The sequence below is a fragment of the Scophthalmus maximus genome, chromosome 20, assembly GCF_022379125.1.
Source record: "Scophthalmus maximus strain ysfricsl-2021 chromosome 20, ASM2237912v1, whole genome shotgun sequence".
Lineage (NCBI taxonomy): Eukaryota > Metazoa > Chordata > Actinopteri > Pleuronectiformes > Scophthalmidae > Scophthalmus > Scophthalmus maximus.
Window position 1 is genome coordinate 2,809,723 of NC_061534.1, and position 16,152 is coordinate 2,825,874.

At 44.0% G+C, this 16,152-nt stretch overlaps 1 protein-coding gene across 1 annotated transcript; it reads left to right on the forward strand.

Moving 5' to 3' along the window:
* The first annotated feature begins 875 nt into the window (after positions 1 to 875).
* On the forward strand, positions 876 to 10,866 carry man1b1a (mannosidase, alpha, class 1B, member 1a). Its single transcript, XM_035608324.2, has 14 exons — positions 876 to 1,227; positions 2,037 to 2,174; positions 3,541 to 3,649; positions 4,312 to 4,535; positions 4,720 to 4,865; positions 4,960 to 5,081; positions 5,306 to 5,497; positions 5,589 to 5,737; positions 5,836 to 6,024; positions 6,463 to 6,653; positions 6,769 to 6,889; positions 6,985 to 7,179; positions 7,720 to 7,851; positions 8,067 to 10,866. Exons 2-14 carry the CDS (start codon positions 2,073 to 2,075, stop codon positions 8,274 to 8,276), a joined length of 2,082 nt encoding a protein of 693 aa, XP_035464217.2. The 5' UTR covers positions 876 to 1,227; positions 2,037 to 2,072; the 3' UTR covers positions 8,277 to 10,866.
* The last annotated feature ends 5,286 nt before the right edge of the window (positions 10,867 to 16,152 follow it).

Here is a 16,152-nt window from a genome sequence, read left to right on the forward strand (position 1 = left end):
GAACGTCGGCACCAGATTTTAATCCTGAGACATGCACCTAAAGCCAATGGTTTCCAGGTGATATCACCATAGAGATTGTTTGTTATTATATTTTAATGTCTGAAGCAATATTTTGTGGATGACGTTATAACAGACTGACAGATGTATAAGAAATCCAAGTGGCGTACATTTATATCAAGGATGTGTCCACAGCCGAAGGTCTTGAGACATTACAGGCTTAAGACGATTATCTGAAATATGGTTAAGCACATATTGGACAAATGCAAATGTTTAAAGCAAACAAGTTTGTCATCTCACCCAATATTCGCACTGTGTTGCTCTTTTGATTTCCATTAACTTGCTTTATCTTTAAACTGGCAGAGACAGTAACTACAATGTTTGGTTTTTTTTGTAACTTATCTAATTTTTTTAAAGTTAATAGAAAAATCAGTTAAAAAAAAGGAATACATAAGTTCAAATGCAATACAAAACACAGGGAGGTTCAAAGAATAGAAGTAATTCATACATTGTAAAGCAGTAAAAGTGATGTCATGACAGATGAGGAACTGCTCAAAGTTGTTTTTTACTTTATTCATAATAATGTACAGACATGGCAGATCTATTGAAATCTATTGGAACTGTTTGGACAGAGCACACTGTCCAAACAGTTCCAATAGATTTCAACCTAAAGTCATTACTCAACAAAACTTGTCATAGATAGATAGAGACAACCCAATTAGGTAGACAAATAACACATATAGTATTGTTTATTGATAGTATATATTGTTTTTCATTACATTCATTGTATTGATTTTCAAATAAGAAACTTCTGAAGTTGGGAGGCTGTCGAAAGGTTAACGCCCACACCGTCACGTGCCCACGTCACATGACGCGCCCTCCCCTCCCCTCATCACCACCAGCTCTGACACTTCCGCGTCTGTCCGCTAACTTTAGCCATGTTTCGCTCAGTGTAACTCGGTTGAAACTTCGCGCAGCGGACGCTTCGGGTCGCGGTGACAGTCGGACCGGCTGCCGTGGTGTTACATGTCGGTCGCCGCGACGGCAGAGCGGCGTCACGTTCCATTCAGAAGGCAACGCAGCCGCAGGAGGAAGCTAAAGCGCCTCTCGCAGCGCAGCTAGGCTAGGCTAGGCTAGGATAGGATAGGCTAGGCTAGTCTAGGCTAGGCTAACGGTTGCTTAGCTTCCAGGAGGGCAACGTCGCCTTGCAGCAGCCAACCGGGCACAAAGGTGAGGGGGCGGCGGCGGCTGAATGTCTGAATGTCTGACTACCTGCGGGTGTGTGTGTGTTTACAGCTCGTCAGTGAGGAGGAACGAGTGTTAGCTTACAAATTAGCCCTTTTAGCATATAATAGGTAGTTGCTGTAATCGACAGTCAGTGATTTCTCATGAATTCCTTCTTAAAAGTATTGATTTTTGAAAAACGCTCAGCTGCACTACTTGCATGACTGTCAACGTGGGGTGTGATGTATTTAAAGAAGACAACCAATTGTTTTATAGCTTTGTCAGAATTATCCTCCTTTAAGCTTTTCTTCTCAAAACAAAACTCTAGAGGAGCTCAGAGCTTCCGGTCGTCAGCTGTCCATGGTGCTGAAGAGGAAGAAGAAGATGATGATGATGATGATGATGAATCATTTTCATAGTGAAATTTACAGCGATACTGGGTGTTACATAACACAAGAGTCTATATAATGTAGAGCTGCAACGGTTAATCGACTAGTAAATTAATCACCAGCTATTCTGATAATCGATTAATTGGTTCAGGGAGTTTTTATGAAAGAAATAAAAGTCAAGATTCTCTGATTTCAGCTTCTTCAATGTGAATATTTTCTGGTTACTCTGAGCCTCTGTTCCAGTAAACTGAATATCTCTGGTGTGTGGACAAAACAAAAACATCATCTTGGAGTTTTGGGAAACACGATTGACACTTTTCACCAATTTCTGGACCAAACAACTGATAGATAAATGATCGATCACAAAGAAAGTCATCAGTTAATGTTATCCATGAAATTTCCTTTCTCATCTATCCTTTTCACCAGCTTCTATGACCTACGGTCGTCTGCCCCGGTCAGAGGATGTATCCGCCGTCCAGAAAGGACTTCATCTCTCTGACGCTCAGCGATCCGCACAGTCACGCCTACACCAACGGGAAGCACCGCAGACAGTCCTGCTTGAGGGTGAGTGGTCCGGTCGCAGCAGCGTGTGGATCATTCACCACTTTGACTCACAGACCCCCGTGTTCGACGCCAAATAATGAGCCGCCAGAATGTTGTCACGGGTTTTCACTGTCACACAAGTCCATTCACATACAGCAACAACAGAGTTATGGTTTTATTCTGGAAACTGTTTAATGATGAAATAAGCAGAAACCACATTTTATTATAAAATCCATGGTTTCCACCGTGTCCAAATATAATGCAGCAACAGGTATTAAATACATAATCTGTAGAGCGACAGACAGGAGACAGGGAAGGTTAAAAAAAACTTTATGTATTTTTTCTTTAGATTTCTCTCGCTGCTCCAGATCGCCAGGTCAACTACGACCGTGAAGGAGAGGCTAAAGGGATCAATGCGCTTCACACAGATCTACAATGAACTAATGTTTAAACCATTTGTAAACGTAAAAGAAAATCAATTTGTGGCTGTCAGTGTTGATATTGTTGTGGTGGTGAACCACAAATAAATCAATGTTGACGTTGTGTCAAGACACCACAGGTCTGTGGGTTTGAACAGAAAACAATGGGTGCAGGTATTGACTTTTATTTTATGCTGTTGTTTTACAACATATGGCCTAATAACATGTTTTATCTCCAACAAATCTGCTTTATTGTAAACACAGACTGTCAACGCTTAATTTTCAAATCAATGTCCACGCTGTGAATCCTTATGTCTATATTAAAACTGGTATAAAACTGAAGGTTTTTATTGTTTTCAAGCCTTATTTTACAACTTCTTTATTTATATTTTCAACATAATTACATCTCTTCTTAAAAACCCAGAACAGCATCTCATCCAGCCCAGCCAGCCGTCTCATCGTCCGATCTATAACGCTTTTATTTGGGCAGTCCTATATATCAACAGACATTTTCTCCTGTAAATCCAGGTTTACACACAAAACTTCAATAGGTGCTTTCCAAACGTTCAATATTTGTACCTTTGTACTGCACACAATGAACGATGGCAAAGTAAATGTCCCCTGAGATGAAGAGGATGGCCCAATGGTTTCGTGGTGTTGCACACAGGCGTTAATTAGAGAACATAACCGAGTTATGGCAGCCTGTCTGTTCGTCGTCTCCCCTGAGGGACCACGACTCGGCCCCTCCCTCTGCACTGAGCTGGGTTTAGATTGTTTATTCGTGAGCCGTCACTGAGCTCTACACATCAGGTGGAGAGAGATGTTCAGTTCACACTGGGTGAGCGAGACGACGGCGGCGGCGGCCACCAGGCCTGTCGGTCTTACTGGTGGTTGAATGTGTCGACGAAATGCTTGTGATTTGAATTCAGACGTGTTTCAGTGCAGCTGGTTTTATTTGTTGCCTACAGAAGTGGAAGCAGCTGTCTCGGCTCCAGCGCAGCCTCGTCCTGCTCCTGCTGGCGCTGCTGCTCATCTTTGGACTGCTCTCCTATCCCAGCATCACGGAGCAATGGGGAGGTAAACACTGCTCGCACAACAGAAACACTCGCACACACTCACAGGCAGAGGCAAGTCTGTCGTCTTGCTCATGACTAATTGAAGTGATTAGTGGAATCGACTGTGTTGTTGTGGTTGGCGGTGAGGAGTAATTGCGTTTACAAAAAACACGACGTGAGACCCTGTGATGGGTGTTGGTGATTGGATTAGCTTCTACTCTTGAATGTTTAATTTTCACACCATGTCCTCCCTAAGATTAAATCTGAAAATACTTCTATATCTCTTGTTTATGGCATTCCATCCACACTAAGCCATTGGGGGCTTTTTGACACCCAAAAAAGATAAATATGAAGACTCATATTTCAGCGTGATTGACCGCAGTTCTACGTCTGGTTGCAAAATCCAAACAAGATGGCGCTGGTTCAAAATGCGAAACTTGAGGCTTCCAAACGGCAGCTCACAAGCCAACGGGTGATGTCACGATGTGAAAACTTTAAAATTGCTGGAAAGTTAATAACCAATATTTTTTTCATATACAGTAAAATATATATATATATATTTTTTTTCTTTTCCTTTTTTTCTCCCTATGAAAAGGCATAAGCCCAAAAACCCCTGATCTTGATTTCTTGTTAATAGTGTGTGTGTGTGTGTGTGGGTGTGGGTGTGTGGGTGTTTGTCTGAAGGGTTGTCTGACAGGGAGGACTGGCCGGATCTGACCAACAGGGAGCTGAAGCCCGTTCCTCCAGGGGTGAAGCCTGTGTTGGGTCCAGCCGTAGATAAAGCCCCTGTTCCCGTGGCGGGGCCACACCTGGGGCCACACCTGGGGCCGGTCGACGACGAACGTCCAGACCCTGCGGTGGAGCCCATAGAACCAAACATCCTTATACTGCCTAAGCCTCTCTCTAAGGTTAGAGTTCTTTGTATTTATTTAATTCAGGGACTTGAACGATAAACTAAAACATAAAAATGCTATTTCACAAATACTAATGGCTTTTACACAGTAGATGTGTGAAATCTTAGTGATCTGGTCCTTTGATATGAGGTGTTCATGTTGTCTAATTTTGGCTCATGCCCTTTTTGTTCCTCCACAGAAAAAGACTTTCATAGGCAAGAGAGGTCCACCGAGCCTGCAGAGAGACGGAAACGTCTCAGACACAGTCGCCGGGGAGAAACAAGAGCAGGAGGTTGTTCGAGATGAAGGAGAAGGGGATGAGGACAAAGAGAAGAAGATCGTCAGGTATACACAACTGCTGGGAAAGGGCACAGATGCTCAGAGGAATCATATTTTCCATAGCTCCTGTTTCAGACATGTTTCTACTCGTGTCCCGCAGCTGGAGAGGAGCGAGGATTGAAGCCGAACAGGCCACCGAGCCTCCGCCTTCCGCCGCTGAGAAGGAAGCTGCAGCCGCAGCTCCGGCCAACGCTGCCGACGCCGTCACTGTCCCGCCGGAAGGTCGGTACTGAGAGCTTTTACAAGAAGTGAACACGAGAGAGCGATCAAGGAATAAAGTTTGCGGCTAAAAAGTTTTAATTTAGTCTGTGGAATGTTAAACGAACTGAAATGTCTCAGAGCCCAAGGTCACATCTTGTTTTGTCTCTCCAACAGACGAGAAAGTAGAGAAAACTTCAAACTTCTCCGACTATTCATTCCCTTTTTTTTCTCGGGGGTCTTTGTAGTTTCCCCTGGTGAGGTGGACCGACTGGAGGCGGTGCGCGACGCCTTCAGACATGCGTGGAAAGGCTACAAGGACCACGCCTGGGGCCACGACGAGCTCAAGCCCATCTCCAAGTCCTTTGGCGAGTGGTTCGGACTCGGTCTGACCCTCATCGACTCTCTGGACACCATGTGGATCCTGGGTCTTAAAGAAGGTATCATACGTGTCTCTCATTCCTGTCGCTGAGCCCCTCCGTCCTCTCTTCCCTCTTCTCACTCTTGTGTCGTTGCCCCGACTCCTCACAGAGTTTGAAGAATCAAAGGCGTGGATCGAGAAGGAGCTTTCCTTCAACAAGAACGTGGACGTGAATCTCTTTGAGACGACGATCCGTGTGCTCGGGGGGCTGCTGAGCACCTACCATCTCACAGGAGACCAACTCTTCCTCGACAAAGCGGTGAGTCAGCCCAAATATTTATATCGCCCCTTTATTCAAAGAACGCAGCTTGAAGTGCTTTAAATTTGAAATTAAATACATTTTGTTCCACTCTGAAGAAAGACCTTGGGTCCAGGTTGATGCCCGCCTTCAAAACGCCCTCGAAGATCCCGTTCTCCGACGTCAACATCGGGAAGGGGACGGCCCACCCCCCTCGGTGGACGTCCGACAGCACGCTGGCCGAGGTCACGAGCATCCAGCTGGAGTTCAGAGAGCTGAGTCGCCTCACCCAGGAGCCGCAGTACCAGGTCAGGTGTGTGTGTGTGTGTGTGTGTGTGTGTGTGTGTGTGTGTGTGTGTGTGTGTGTGTGTGTGTGTGTGTGTGTGTGTGTGTGTGTGTGTGTGTGTGTGTGTGTGTGTGTGTGTGTGTGTGTGTGTGTGTGTGTGTGAATTATATTCTGACATTACTTTGAATCATCTGAGACAGACTGAAAAAAGACATTTAATGCATTTCGCAAACACTCGAGTGTGTGATTGAAGTGACGAGCGCGAACTGGGATTCTGATCCATCGAGTGTTTCCAGAAATATTTTTCCACCGATCCCTGACGGGAACTGTGAATAATGTCCGTCACAACCCAAGCCGGCGGCTCTGAAACACGACTGTTGATGAGACCGATAAAAGTGTGAAATCATTTCCTAAACGATCTTTTTTTTCAAACACACATGACACACATTTTCTTTCCCAGGAGGTTGTGAACGAGGTGATGAGGCTGGTCCACCAGCTGCCGGGCAAACACGACGGCCTGGTGCCCATGTTCATCAACACCAACAGCGGCCAGTTCTCCCACAAAGGCGTGTTCACGCTCGGCGCCCGGGCCGACAGCTACTACGAGTACCTGCTCAAACAGTGGCTGCAGGGAGGCAAGACGGAGGACGAGTGAGTTCGGCTTCACGTTCATCAGTTTGTGTTTACCTGCTTTTCACAAATTAGGTGTTAACTTTTGTCTGATGTCATTCGTGGACATGACTGATATGTCCATGTGTGTGTCCAGTCTGCTGGAGGACTACCTGCAAGCTGTGGAGGGGGTGAAGAAACACCTGGTGAGGCAGACGGGACCCGGCAGGTTGACCTTCGTCGGAGAGCTGAACCACAACCGCTTCATCCCTAAGATGGTAGAGCTGCTCACTGACAGTCAGATGGGGGGATATCAGTGCCGGTACCAGCTCCTCCTCCTCATCTTCCTTCCCCGTGTCGTTCCTCTGTGCAGGATCACCTGGTCTGCTTCCTGCCCGGGACCCTCGCGCTCGGCGCCCACAACGGTCTCCCCGGCGACCACATGGACCTGGCCGTGCAGCTGATGGAGACCTGCCACCAGATGTACGTACAGATGGAGACGGGCCTGAGTCCCGAGATCGTCCACTTCAACCTGCAGGCGAGCGACGGCAACGACGTCTTCGTCAAGGTGAGGCCGACGGCAGACATCTTTGTTTGTCTTCATCAGGTGGAAGTTCTTTGACAATGAGAAGCCAGATTATCTTCTTTTTTCAAAATAAATGTATTGTTAATATTTGTCATTAATATTTGAGTTTTAAAAACTTTATGTTAAATATCCCCTCAAAAAATGGCTGTTTTTATTACTGTTTACATTTATTGACAGACGCTTCTGTCCAAAGCGACAATCATTTCTAATATTATTTACTTCAAAACATGAAGAATAAAAAGATGAGTCAAATCAAGTTTAGAAAATCATCATAAAGTTAAAAACAAAGATGAAGGTTGATCTGAAGCCTCTGGGGTGTTTTGGGTTTTTTTGAGTAATAAATTATTCTTCCATAATCTTAGTTTTTGGACCACGAACTTTTATAGTTTGTGTACCAAAGTTGTACCAGTCATATTTATCAGTTTGTCAGTTACAGCTTTATATGAGCCTAGATAACAACTTTCTGTTGTCTGATCACTTTTATTTGATTGTAACATTGGTGGATAACTTGTGTCCCTGCAGCCTGCGGACCGACACAACCTGCTGCGACCAGAGACGGTGGAGAGTCTGTTCTACATGTACAGATTCACCAAGGACACGAAGTTCAGGGACTGGGGCTGGGAAATCCTGCAGAGCTTCAACAAGTACACCAAGGTACAGACCCTCCCCACTGGGGGCACAGAATTCTGTCAAGAATGAAAAAAAAAGTTGCTAGAACCTGACAGAGTGGATCTCGCTTCTTGTCCTTGGCTTCAATGACATCACTGCGTTTCTATGTGTTAAATATCCGTCAGTTTAACATTCACCATCATAGATTTTCTACTCCTCATTGATCCCCTGCCTCCCCCCACCCCCTCCTCCCCCCGCAGGTCTCCGGTGGCGGCTACACGTCCATCAACAACGTCCGCGACCCCGTGAACCCGGGGCCCCGGGACAAGATGGAGAGTTTCTTCCTGGGCGAGACGCTCAAGTACCTGTACCTGCTCTTCTCCGACGACCCGGAGCTGCTCAGCCTCGACAAGTACGTCTTCAACACGGAGGCCCACCCCCTCCCCATATGGCCGCCGCCGCCCAAGTGAGAGGGACCAAACAGAACCAATCAGAACCAACAGAATCCTGCACGAGTTGGGACGCCGTCCGGACTGGACCGCAGAGTCTGAGCTGTGGGAGGAGGTTGATTTTTTTTCTTTCTTTTTTCTAAGGAAAAGGTTTCTGTTAGAGCGGGTCTCTAATGTTTTTCTTTTGTTTCAAATAAATCTGTTCTGACTCTGGAACAGGAAAGAAGAAGGAAGGAAGTGGGATCGTTTTGTTACCGGGGCAACCGGGAGGGCTCCGTCTATGGGTGTGTGGTTACAGCAATCATGCCCCCGCCCCCCACAGTTTCCAATGATGGAGACGTATGGAACTAGATCTATGGAGGAATCACATGGTCGGGTCTTAAAAATGACATAAATGTGATAATTATTTTGTTAGTTTGGGAGCGGTGGGGAAGTTCCAGTCCCACATCCTGGGACACGTTTCCGTTATGAGGCCGGAGCCTCACGTGCATGTCTTTAATTTGATAAAGACTAAAATGGTACAGTTGAAGAAATGTGAAGCCCCAGAAAACATTGCACTTCAGATTTATTGGATAATTTTTGTCATTGTTTGGACACAAAGAAATGAGAAGTTAAATATTATGACGCTCACTGTTTGAAGGGAAATCTGGTCGTTGTTTGATTATTAAAATTTTTTTTTTTTCATTTAGTGCAATGGCACTTAGGTTTATGTTTATATGTCAGAAAAAAGTTTGAAGGTAAAAGGTGTAAAATCTCCTCAGACCCCGAGGGAGGGGGTTAATATTTAGAGAAAAAAAAAAATAGAATTTAAGCGATTAAAGTCGTGAATTTACGAGAAAAAAACTCAACGTTTATGTTAAAACATGGTGAATCTGGGCTAAAATCACGAGTATTTCCTTTTTGCTAAATCCGATTGCAAAGTATAATTTGACGAGGTCGTCCACTGCAGACATATAGTACTGTGGGGATCCTGAAGCGACGTAGTTCCTTGAAAAACAAAACTCAATTTTTCCGTCTTTTTTTCTCGTGAATTTACTTTTTTATATATATATATATATATATTTAGTGTGACGGCACAAAGAAATCAAAATTATTATTTTTTTAAAGGTCATGTTTAAATGACTGAAAAACTTTGAAGGTCAAAGGTGTAAATGAAAAAATCTAAGTGTACACGTGATGACACCTTGTTTTACTGATGAATGTAGACGTTTGTTCTGTTTAGTTTATTTCCCCTCAGAGGAACACGTCCGTGTGTCCATCATGTCGTGTTCATTGACTTCCTGCTCGTCGCCGGGAAAACAAAGCGACTTGGTACAGAATCATTTCCTGTGTCAGGGACGATAATAAACACGCTTCATTCTCTTTTCACAGGCGACGTGTTTGTAAGAAGTGCAAGTTTGTAGAATTTATTTTTCTCTCTTCACACTTGAAGGAGTTTTGATTTATCGCCGTCGAGCCGTCAGACGTGATGTCGAGCCGCGCGCCAGCTTTCGTTTTTCCATACGCTGCTGTTGACAAATCACTTTGAGGGATGATTCCGCTCTAAACGTTGCTGCCGTCGCTCTCCTCGTTCTTCCCTGTAGAAAAACAAAAATCATCTGGAGTTCATCATATAGTTCCACAGTCGTGTCCGTCCGACAAAGAGCCATAATCCCACATCGTCCCTGAACGTCGTGCACTACATCTGCCAAACGCTCGGCTGTGCCTGAAATGTAACCTTGTGCTATGGATATCGTTTTTATTTTTATTTAATTGAGTTTTTTATTTTAATGCTGCTGCATCAGTGGTGTTCACTTGTGAAGTTCTGCTGTACGTGTGAAATATTTTTACTCTGGATGGTTGGGTGACAAAAAACAAACAACATGGGTGTGAACATAATTTCAGTAAATATTTTCGAACTTGTGTGTGCGTGTGTGCGCGTGCTGATTTGTGAGTCAGTTCCGCTCTTTAACGTCAAAAAACTTCTTCATTCACGTCTTTATTTTTCAACATTAATATAATTAAAGGGTTAAATTGTGGCAGACTCATCATGTAACTGGTAGTTTATGAAATTCCAAAAGCATTAAAAATGATTCTAAGGGTTATTTGCAAAAAAACGTACTAGTTCTTTCAACAAACGGAGGGTTTAACGTGCAATATTTGCTCCAATCTATCGGCTGAATGATCAATATTTTGATATGATTTGAATTTTAAGCCATAACAAAAAATGGCAGCTCTGATATTTAGGTGGACGGAGGCGTCAGAATATCAGTGTTGTTCGTTGTTTCCTGCATTACTGACTGTGACTCTGTGTCAAAGACAGGAATCAATCAGTTTCAATGCTAGAAAAAGAAAACTTCTTCCGTCGATAAACCATCTGAATATTTAAGAAACAAAGTATTCATTTTAAATAACTTACTACTTTTCTGCACAAACTGAAGAGTTCAGTTTTGTTTTTCCTTTAAATTAGCATTTTTTTTGTCAAAGTTTCTCATTTCCCATCTAACAAATCCACATCTACTGTACAGACAACTGAGCACTTTGTAAGTACAAGCTGTGTCTTATTGCTATGTTCACCCGATTAAAACTATTTTCCTGCCAACAACGTTTTCAAATAAAGATTTCCAGTGAAGGTTTTGTATCTCAGTCTGAATTTATTAATTTTAGTTCTTTAGAAAACGTGGAGAAGCTTTGAGGCTTCATATGCTAAAATGCTGCTGCAGAAGTTCATAATAACAGACATTGAAATGTGACGTTCAACATCGATCCCATTTTCACCTGTCCAACACCAGGGGGCAGCAGAAACCATCCATCACTGTCTGAAACCACACACACTTTGCTGATCATCATGAATGTATGAATCATTTTCTTATCTTCAAACAACTGAGGTCAGAGAATCTGTCTTTGCAGTTGACGTGACGGATGTTTGTGTAACAGAACAGTTTCATTAATGTTGACATTTGTCATCGCTCTGTTCAGCAACGTCCTCACCTGACGTGTCATTGGACGAGTGAGTCACTACTGTTTTAATAGAAGAGTAGAGAGAGTTTTACCATCGTCCCCCAAAACATATTTGTATTTGATGTTTTTTTTGTGTTTTGTTCAGGTCACTGCTGCTGCTGCTGCTGCTCTCAAATAAAAATGAAAACTGCCAGAAATCCACATAATGACACAGGAAGCCAAAAGACAAAAAATAAATAATAATCATCTGAACAGTCATAAAAGAAACATGGTGATTTCCTTCCTCCTGACATTCATCACTCATTCTCGTGACATAAGCATGTGTCACAGTATCAGTACACATTCACATGTACATAAGGAACATGAGTCATAATAACACATATGTTCTTACATAGATTTTTATTTTTGGATTTCAGCTGTATGTTTTATGGTACATAAATGCTGCATATGTACTGATATATTTGGGAGTTAATGAAATAAGAATATGCAGGAAAGTTCTTATATGTGCATTCATTTTCTACATGTGCATTCATTTATATAATTTAAATGAATATAGGCTAATATTGTTGCAGAAAGAAATTTATTTTTTTTAAATATAATAATTGTTTGTCTTTAAGCATCTTAATTGATGTTGAGTTTGTTGTTTAATATTTTGTGTGAACCCCAGGAAGATCAGCTGATCCTCATGAAATCTTAAAATCTGTGTGCCACGACTCGACAGGCAGAAGTTTAGTCCAAATATTCCAGCAGTTTTTGTGCTTTAGATTTGTCAAACTTTATTTATTCATTCTTCAATTATATTTTCTGTCAACGTTGCTTCTTAAGTGATGTTTTCAATTCAACCTGGTTCCAGACCTCTGGATCCAGGTTGAATCTTGTATTTTGAATTTCTGGTCTGTTGTGTTTGTCTGTGTTAGATTACACATTTTGCCCTCCATTAATGGAAATATGGAAATATCATGAGAAAAGTTGTCAGTGGTGAGATACACAGGTGTTGTCGATACGAACCTCGATACCTCGTGCGAACACAGAATCATTTCTGCATCGATCCCGTCGTCGTCTTCAGCAGCTCCCCGTCAGAGTGGGATTAACTGCTGTGGCCAGATGGTTTCAGACTCCAAACATAATCCCACATTATTCAAATCCTCATTGCATAATTAGATGTGGGTGTTTTCTCAGGTTCATGTTGCTGTTGTTGACTCGAGGGATGCAGGGAGTGTTTGCACACTGCGTGTTTTTTGGCTCTGAGTCTTTAAGCCTGAGGCTCAAACCTGCGTCTGTCTCTGAATATGAAGAATAAAGTTTTCAGAGATTAATTGTTACCTGAGGGGAGGAGACGAGGAGGAGACGCGTTCACACACGAGCCGGCAGCTTTCAGTTCAGTTCTTGTCAACAGACACGCTTTTAAAGAGTCTTACGGATGTTGTCCGATGTGTCGCCGTATTTGAATTGTGAGGATGAGCGTTGCCACGACGATTTAGCATTTTTTGCACTCTGCCTGCTGCACCGTTTGTGTTCTCCATAATTCAAAATTAAAGGTGACATATTATGCAAAAATCCCTGAGCCAGTGTTTGTGTGTACCTGTGGAGCCTGCCAGAACACAAACTGTGGAAGAACACCACCCTGTCTTTTTTTGAAGCTCTGAACGACTGGTTCAGATTATCTCCCACTGTGACGTCACAGTTGGCCTCTTTTGGCGTTTGTAACCTCGTCTGCACATCTGAGAGTCTCCACTTCTCTGGTGAAGAGGCGTGACATTTCCTGCACATTTTGAAATGGGTTGACCAATAAACAACAGACTGGGCCCAGCTGGCCAATCAGAGCAGACTGGGGGGTGGGAGGGGGCGGGGCTAAAAGAAATCCAGGCGTTTCAGACAGAGGGTGAAAAGAGGAGCTGCAGGGATGTGACAGTATGAGAACACTGATGCCTTTTCTGAACATTACAGCATGTAAACCTTTTCAATGGTCGACCTGATCAAATATATGAACATTAATATGAGAAATAATATGTCACTCGGAATATTTACATGACCACTTCTTGTAAAGGTGAACTTAATGAGGGACTAATGCTGCAACGATGTCAACTTCCTTCGTATGTTCAGTAGAGACAGAGTCTTAGCTTTGACAAATGACTAAGAACCCGAACAATGAACCCACGACTCTGCAAGAAACGCCTGGGCTCAGGCTGCAGAGTGTTTCCTGGTCACGTACGGAGCTGCAGGGCTGCGGGCGCCGGCCTGGTCTCTGCCCCGGCAGACTGTCCTCGTCTCTGCTCAGCGGCGGGGATCTGAATCTGCAGATTGTGCAGCAGCGATCGGTGATGGATCGTCGGGCTCGTCATCCCTGCGGATCATCCGACGAGTCGTTTGCAGAGGAGCTAAATGATCGGGCCCCTGGCCGCCGCCGCCGCCTCCTCTGTGTGGCTGTAAATTGTCTGTATAGTGTGTGTATCATTGGTGCATCCGCGGCCGCCGCTATGTTACAGCAGCAGCTCGCCGCTCGCTGCGTTTCCTCCTCGTCAGATCAAACAATCAATCACAAGCAAACAGTGGGCGGCTATTTTTAGACGGGGATCGATGTGTGGAGTGTGATGACGGATCAGGAGCGGGTTGACGAGGCCGAACGGCTCAAACTAACATTTTGGTTTTTGTATCATGTGATGTGACAATTCAGCAACACGGAATAAATGAGTTGCTGGAAGTTGTTTTGATTGACAAAAAACTTTTATGAAGCTTCTAGATAAAAAAATATACATTTATTAGACTCCGTACAACCTATAATATGAAATAAAGCATATGCAAATATGCATGTTCTTTTTTATTTCTGCTCTTTGGATCGAATGTTTTTCCGTCTGTCTTATTAAAAAACAAAAGACTGATTGAAAAAAAAAAATAACATCTCTTCTTCCTCACAGCCGGTCGAGGTTCCTCTGAATGTTCCAGATGAAAGGTTTCCTCACAGTGCAACTACTCACATGGAAAATCAGATTGAATCAAGAGCAGGTTCACACACACACACACACCACACACACACACACACACACACACACACACACACACACACACACCTTACTTCTCTTTTATCAAACCACTAGAGTTGAAAGAGGAATGTCTCATTCACATCAGCGTATTTCAAGATCGTACTTGAAGCAGCTGAAGGTCAAACTGGACGATTCTTCCAAGTCGGTGCTTGAGCTGATCGAGGAGAGACCTCAGAAGGTCTGGGCAGGTCGCAGGAGATGTACAGCCACGGAAGGAACGACTTTTGGAAAGGATAAGTAAGGAGAAGACAAGTGGGTTTACACCCAAAGAGAAACTTATTGAGCATCGGGTGCTCGGACAAGAAGCTGATAATCCGCAAAAACTTTTGAATTACCTTCCAGGTGAAGTTCGGGGCAGAGGCATGTTCTCCAGAGTACGGAGCAGAAAGACTAAATGAATGCTCCCGCCTCCAATATTTCTGTTTTTTAATTTCATCCTTGGACTGTTGGACTCACACGTGTCTGATGTGCACTTCTAAAGTGACCGAACTCTTTGGACTTCCTGTTTTATTTTGAAATCTCTTACCCCGCGGGTCTGTTTTCATGTTTTGCTTCCCGTCTCGGCCTTAAACTCCAGTTGCTGTCATCGTCTGCCCGGCCTGGTGCGTTGCTCAGCACCCCTGCCTCCCCTCTTCCTCGTGTTCCTGTCCTGTCCCTGTGTCCTGAGCGGGATTTCCAGTTTGCGCCGGCGCGGCTGTAGGTTAACTGTAGGTCCGTACAGTTCTTTTCCTGTCTTAACAGCCACTCAAAGCTGCTTCACGCCACCAGTCACATTCACAAGGTGCCTCTATAAATAGCCTGCGCCGTGCTTCTGTACGCCTCATACATCCCGTTCACACGCCGACCGGCACCGGGGCAATTTGGGAGTTCATTATCTTACCCAAGGACACGTCCTCATTCGAGATGGAGGGAGCTGCTGGGGGATGGAATTGATTCGAATACCTTCTCTGCTGCACCGTCCCGTCCTCCCTGCACCAATCTGCATTTGAGTCCGGTCACCGTCCGATCCACGACCAAATGAGATGGACACAGTAGAAGCGTGTTGATCTGATCCCAAGGACGGTGTCCGCCCCCGTCTGTGAATGTGCTTCAACACGATCCCCATCAATTTTTTTCTCTCCTGGGATATTGAAGCAAGAAACAAATCCCTTCTTCTGGAGTTTCACCAAACTGCTCATATAAGGCGTCCAGCTCAACCATAACGTAGCAGGTTATTACACACACTTCTCTTTCTACACAGGAAATCTGCAAACCGTCTTCAACAACTTTAGAAGCACATTGACATTTTTAAATAGGTTCTACGAACGTGAATGAAGCCAAACATTCGAAATTGTGCCCGATTATAACAAGAACAAAAGTTTCCATTAAGAAAGAAAACCCCCCTTCCCTTGGTACGTCCCAGTGACGTCATCCATGACATCACCAAGGTGTTCAAAAGTCAGGAAATGCCGGGCGGCCCGCCCCCAGACAATTCTCCTGCATGGTGGATCTGAACAAAGGAACTGAATATTAAACCTGCCACGTAATTAAAGGTCACTTAATTTACTTGTGAAGTGTCGAACACACCTGTTCAAGTTAAGTTGTATCAAATGACGCGTACAGAGGAAAGCTAATATAGTGTAAGTTGTATTCTGAAGAGGCCAGAAGCACATGGTGAGTAAAGAGGAGTCGCACTGTTCAACATTAGCATGATAGTTTTGTCACTGTGACGTTTCTAGCGTTGCTCCAGGTATCACCTGTGATGAAAAAAATGTAGATATATATTTCGGCCACTTCCGTCGTGTCACATTTGAAGTGAAAAACTTCAGTCCGGCCTTTAGACTCGACTTGAATCAACGGTGCTTTTATTCTCACAGTCGAGTCATTGTCGAGGTTTTGCATGAGATATATCGAAACGTTAAACGGTGAGAGGGAGG

Excerpts from the sequence above, each read along its gene's own strand:
- man1b1a (XM_035608324.2), top strand. The coding sequence starts at position 2,073 with ATGTATCCGCCGTCCAGAAAGGACTTCATCTCTCTGACGCTCAGCGAT. Across the intron at positions 5,498-5,588 it reads GATCCTGGGTCTTAAAGAAG|AGTTTGAAGAATCAAAGGCG; the intron begins GTATCATACGTG and ends GACTCCTCACAG. Across the intron at positions 5,738-5,835 it reads AACTCTTCCTCGACAAAGCG|AAAGACCTTGGGTCCAGGTT; the intron begins GTGAGTCAGCCC and ends TCCACTCTGAAG.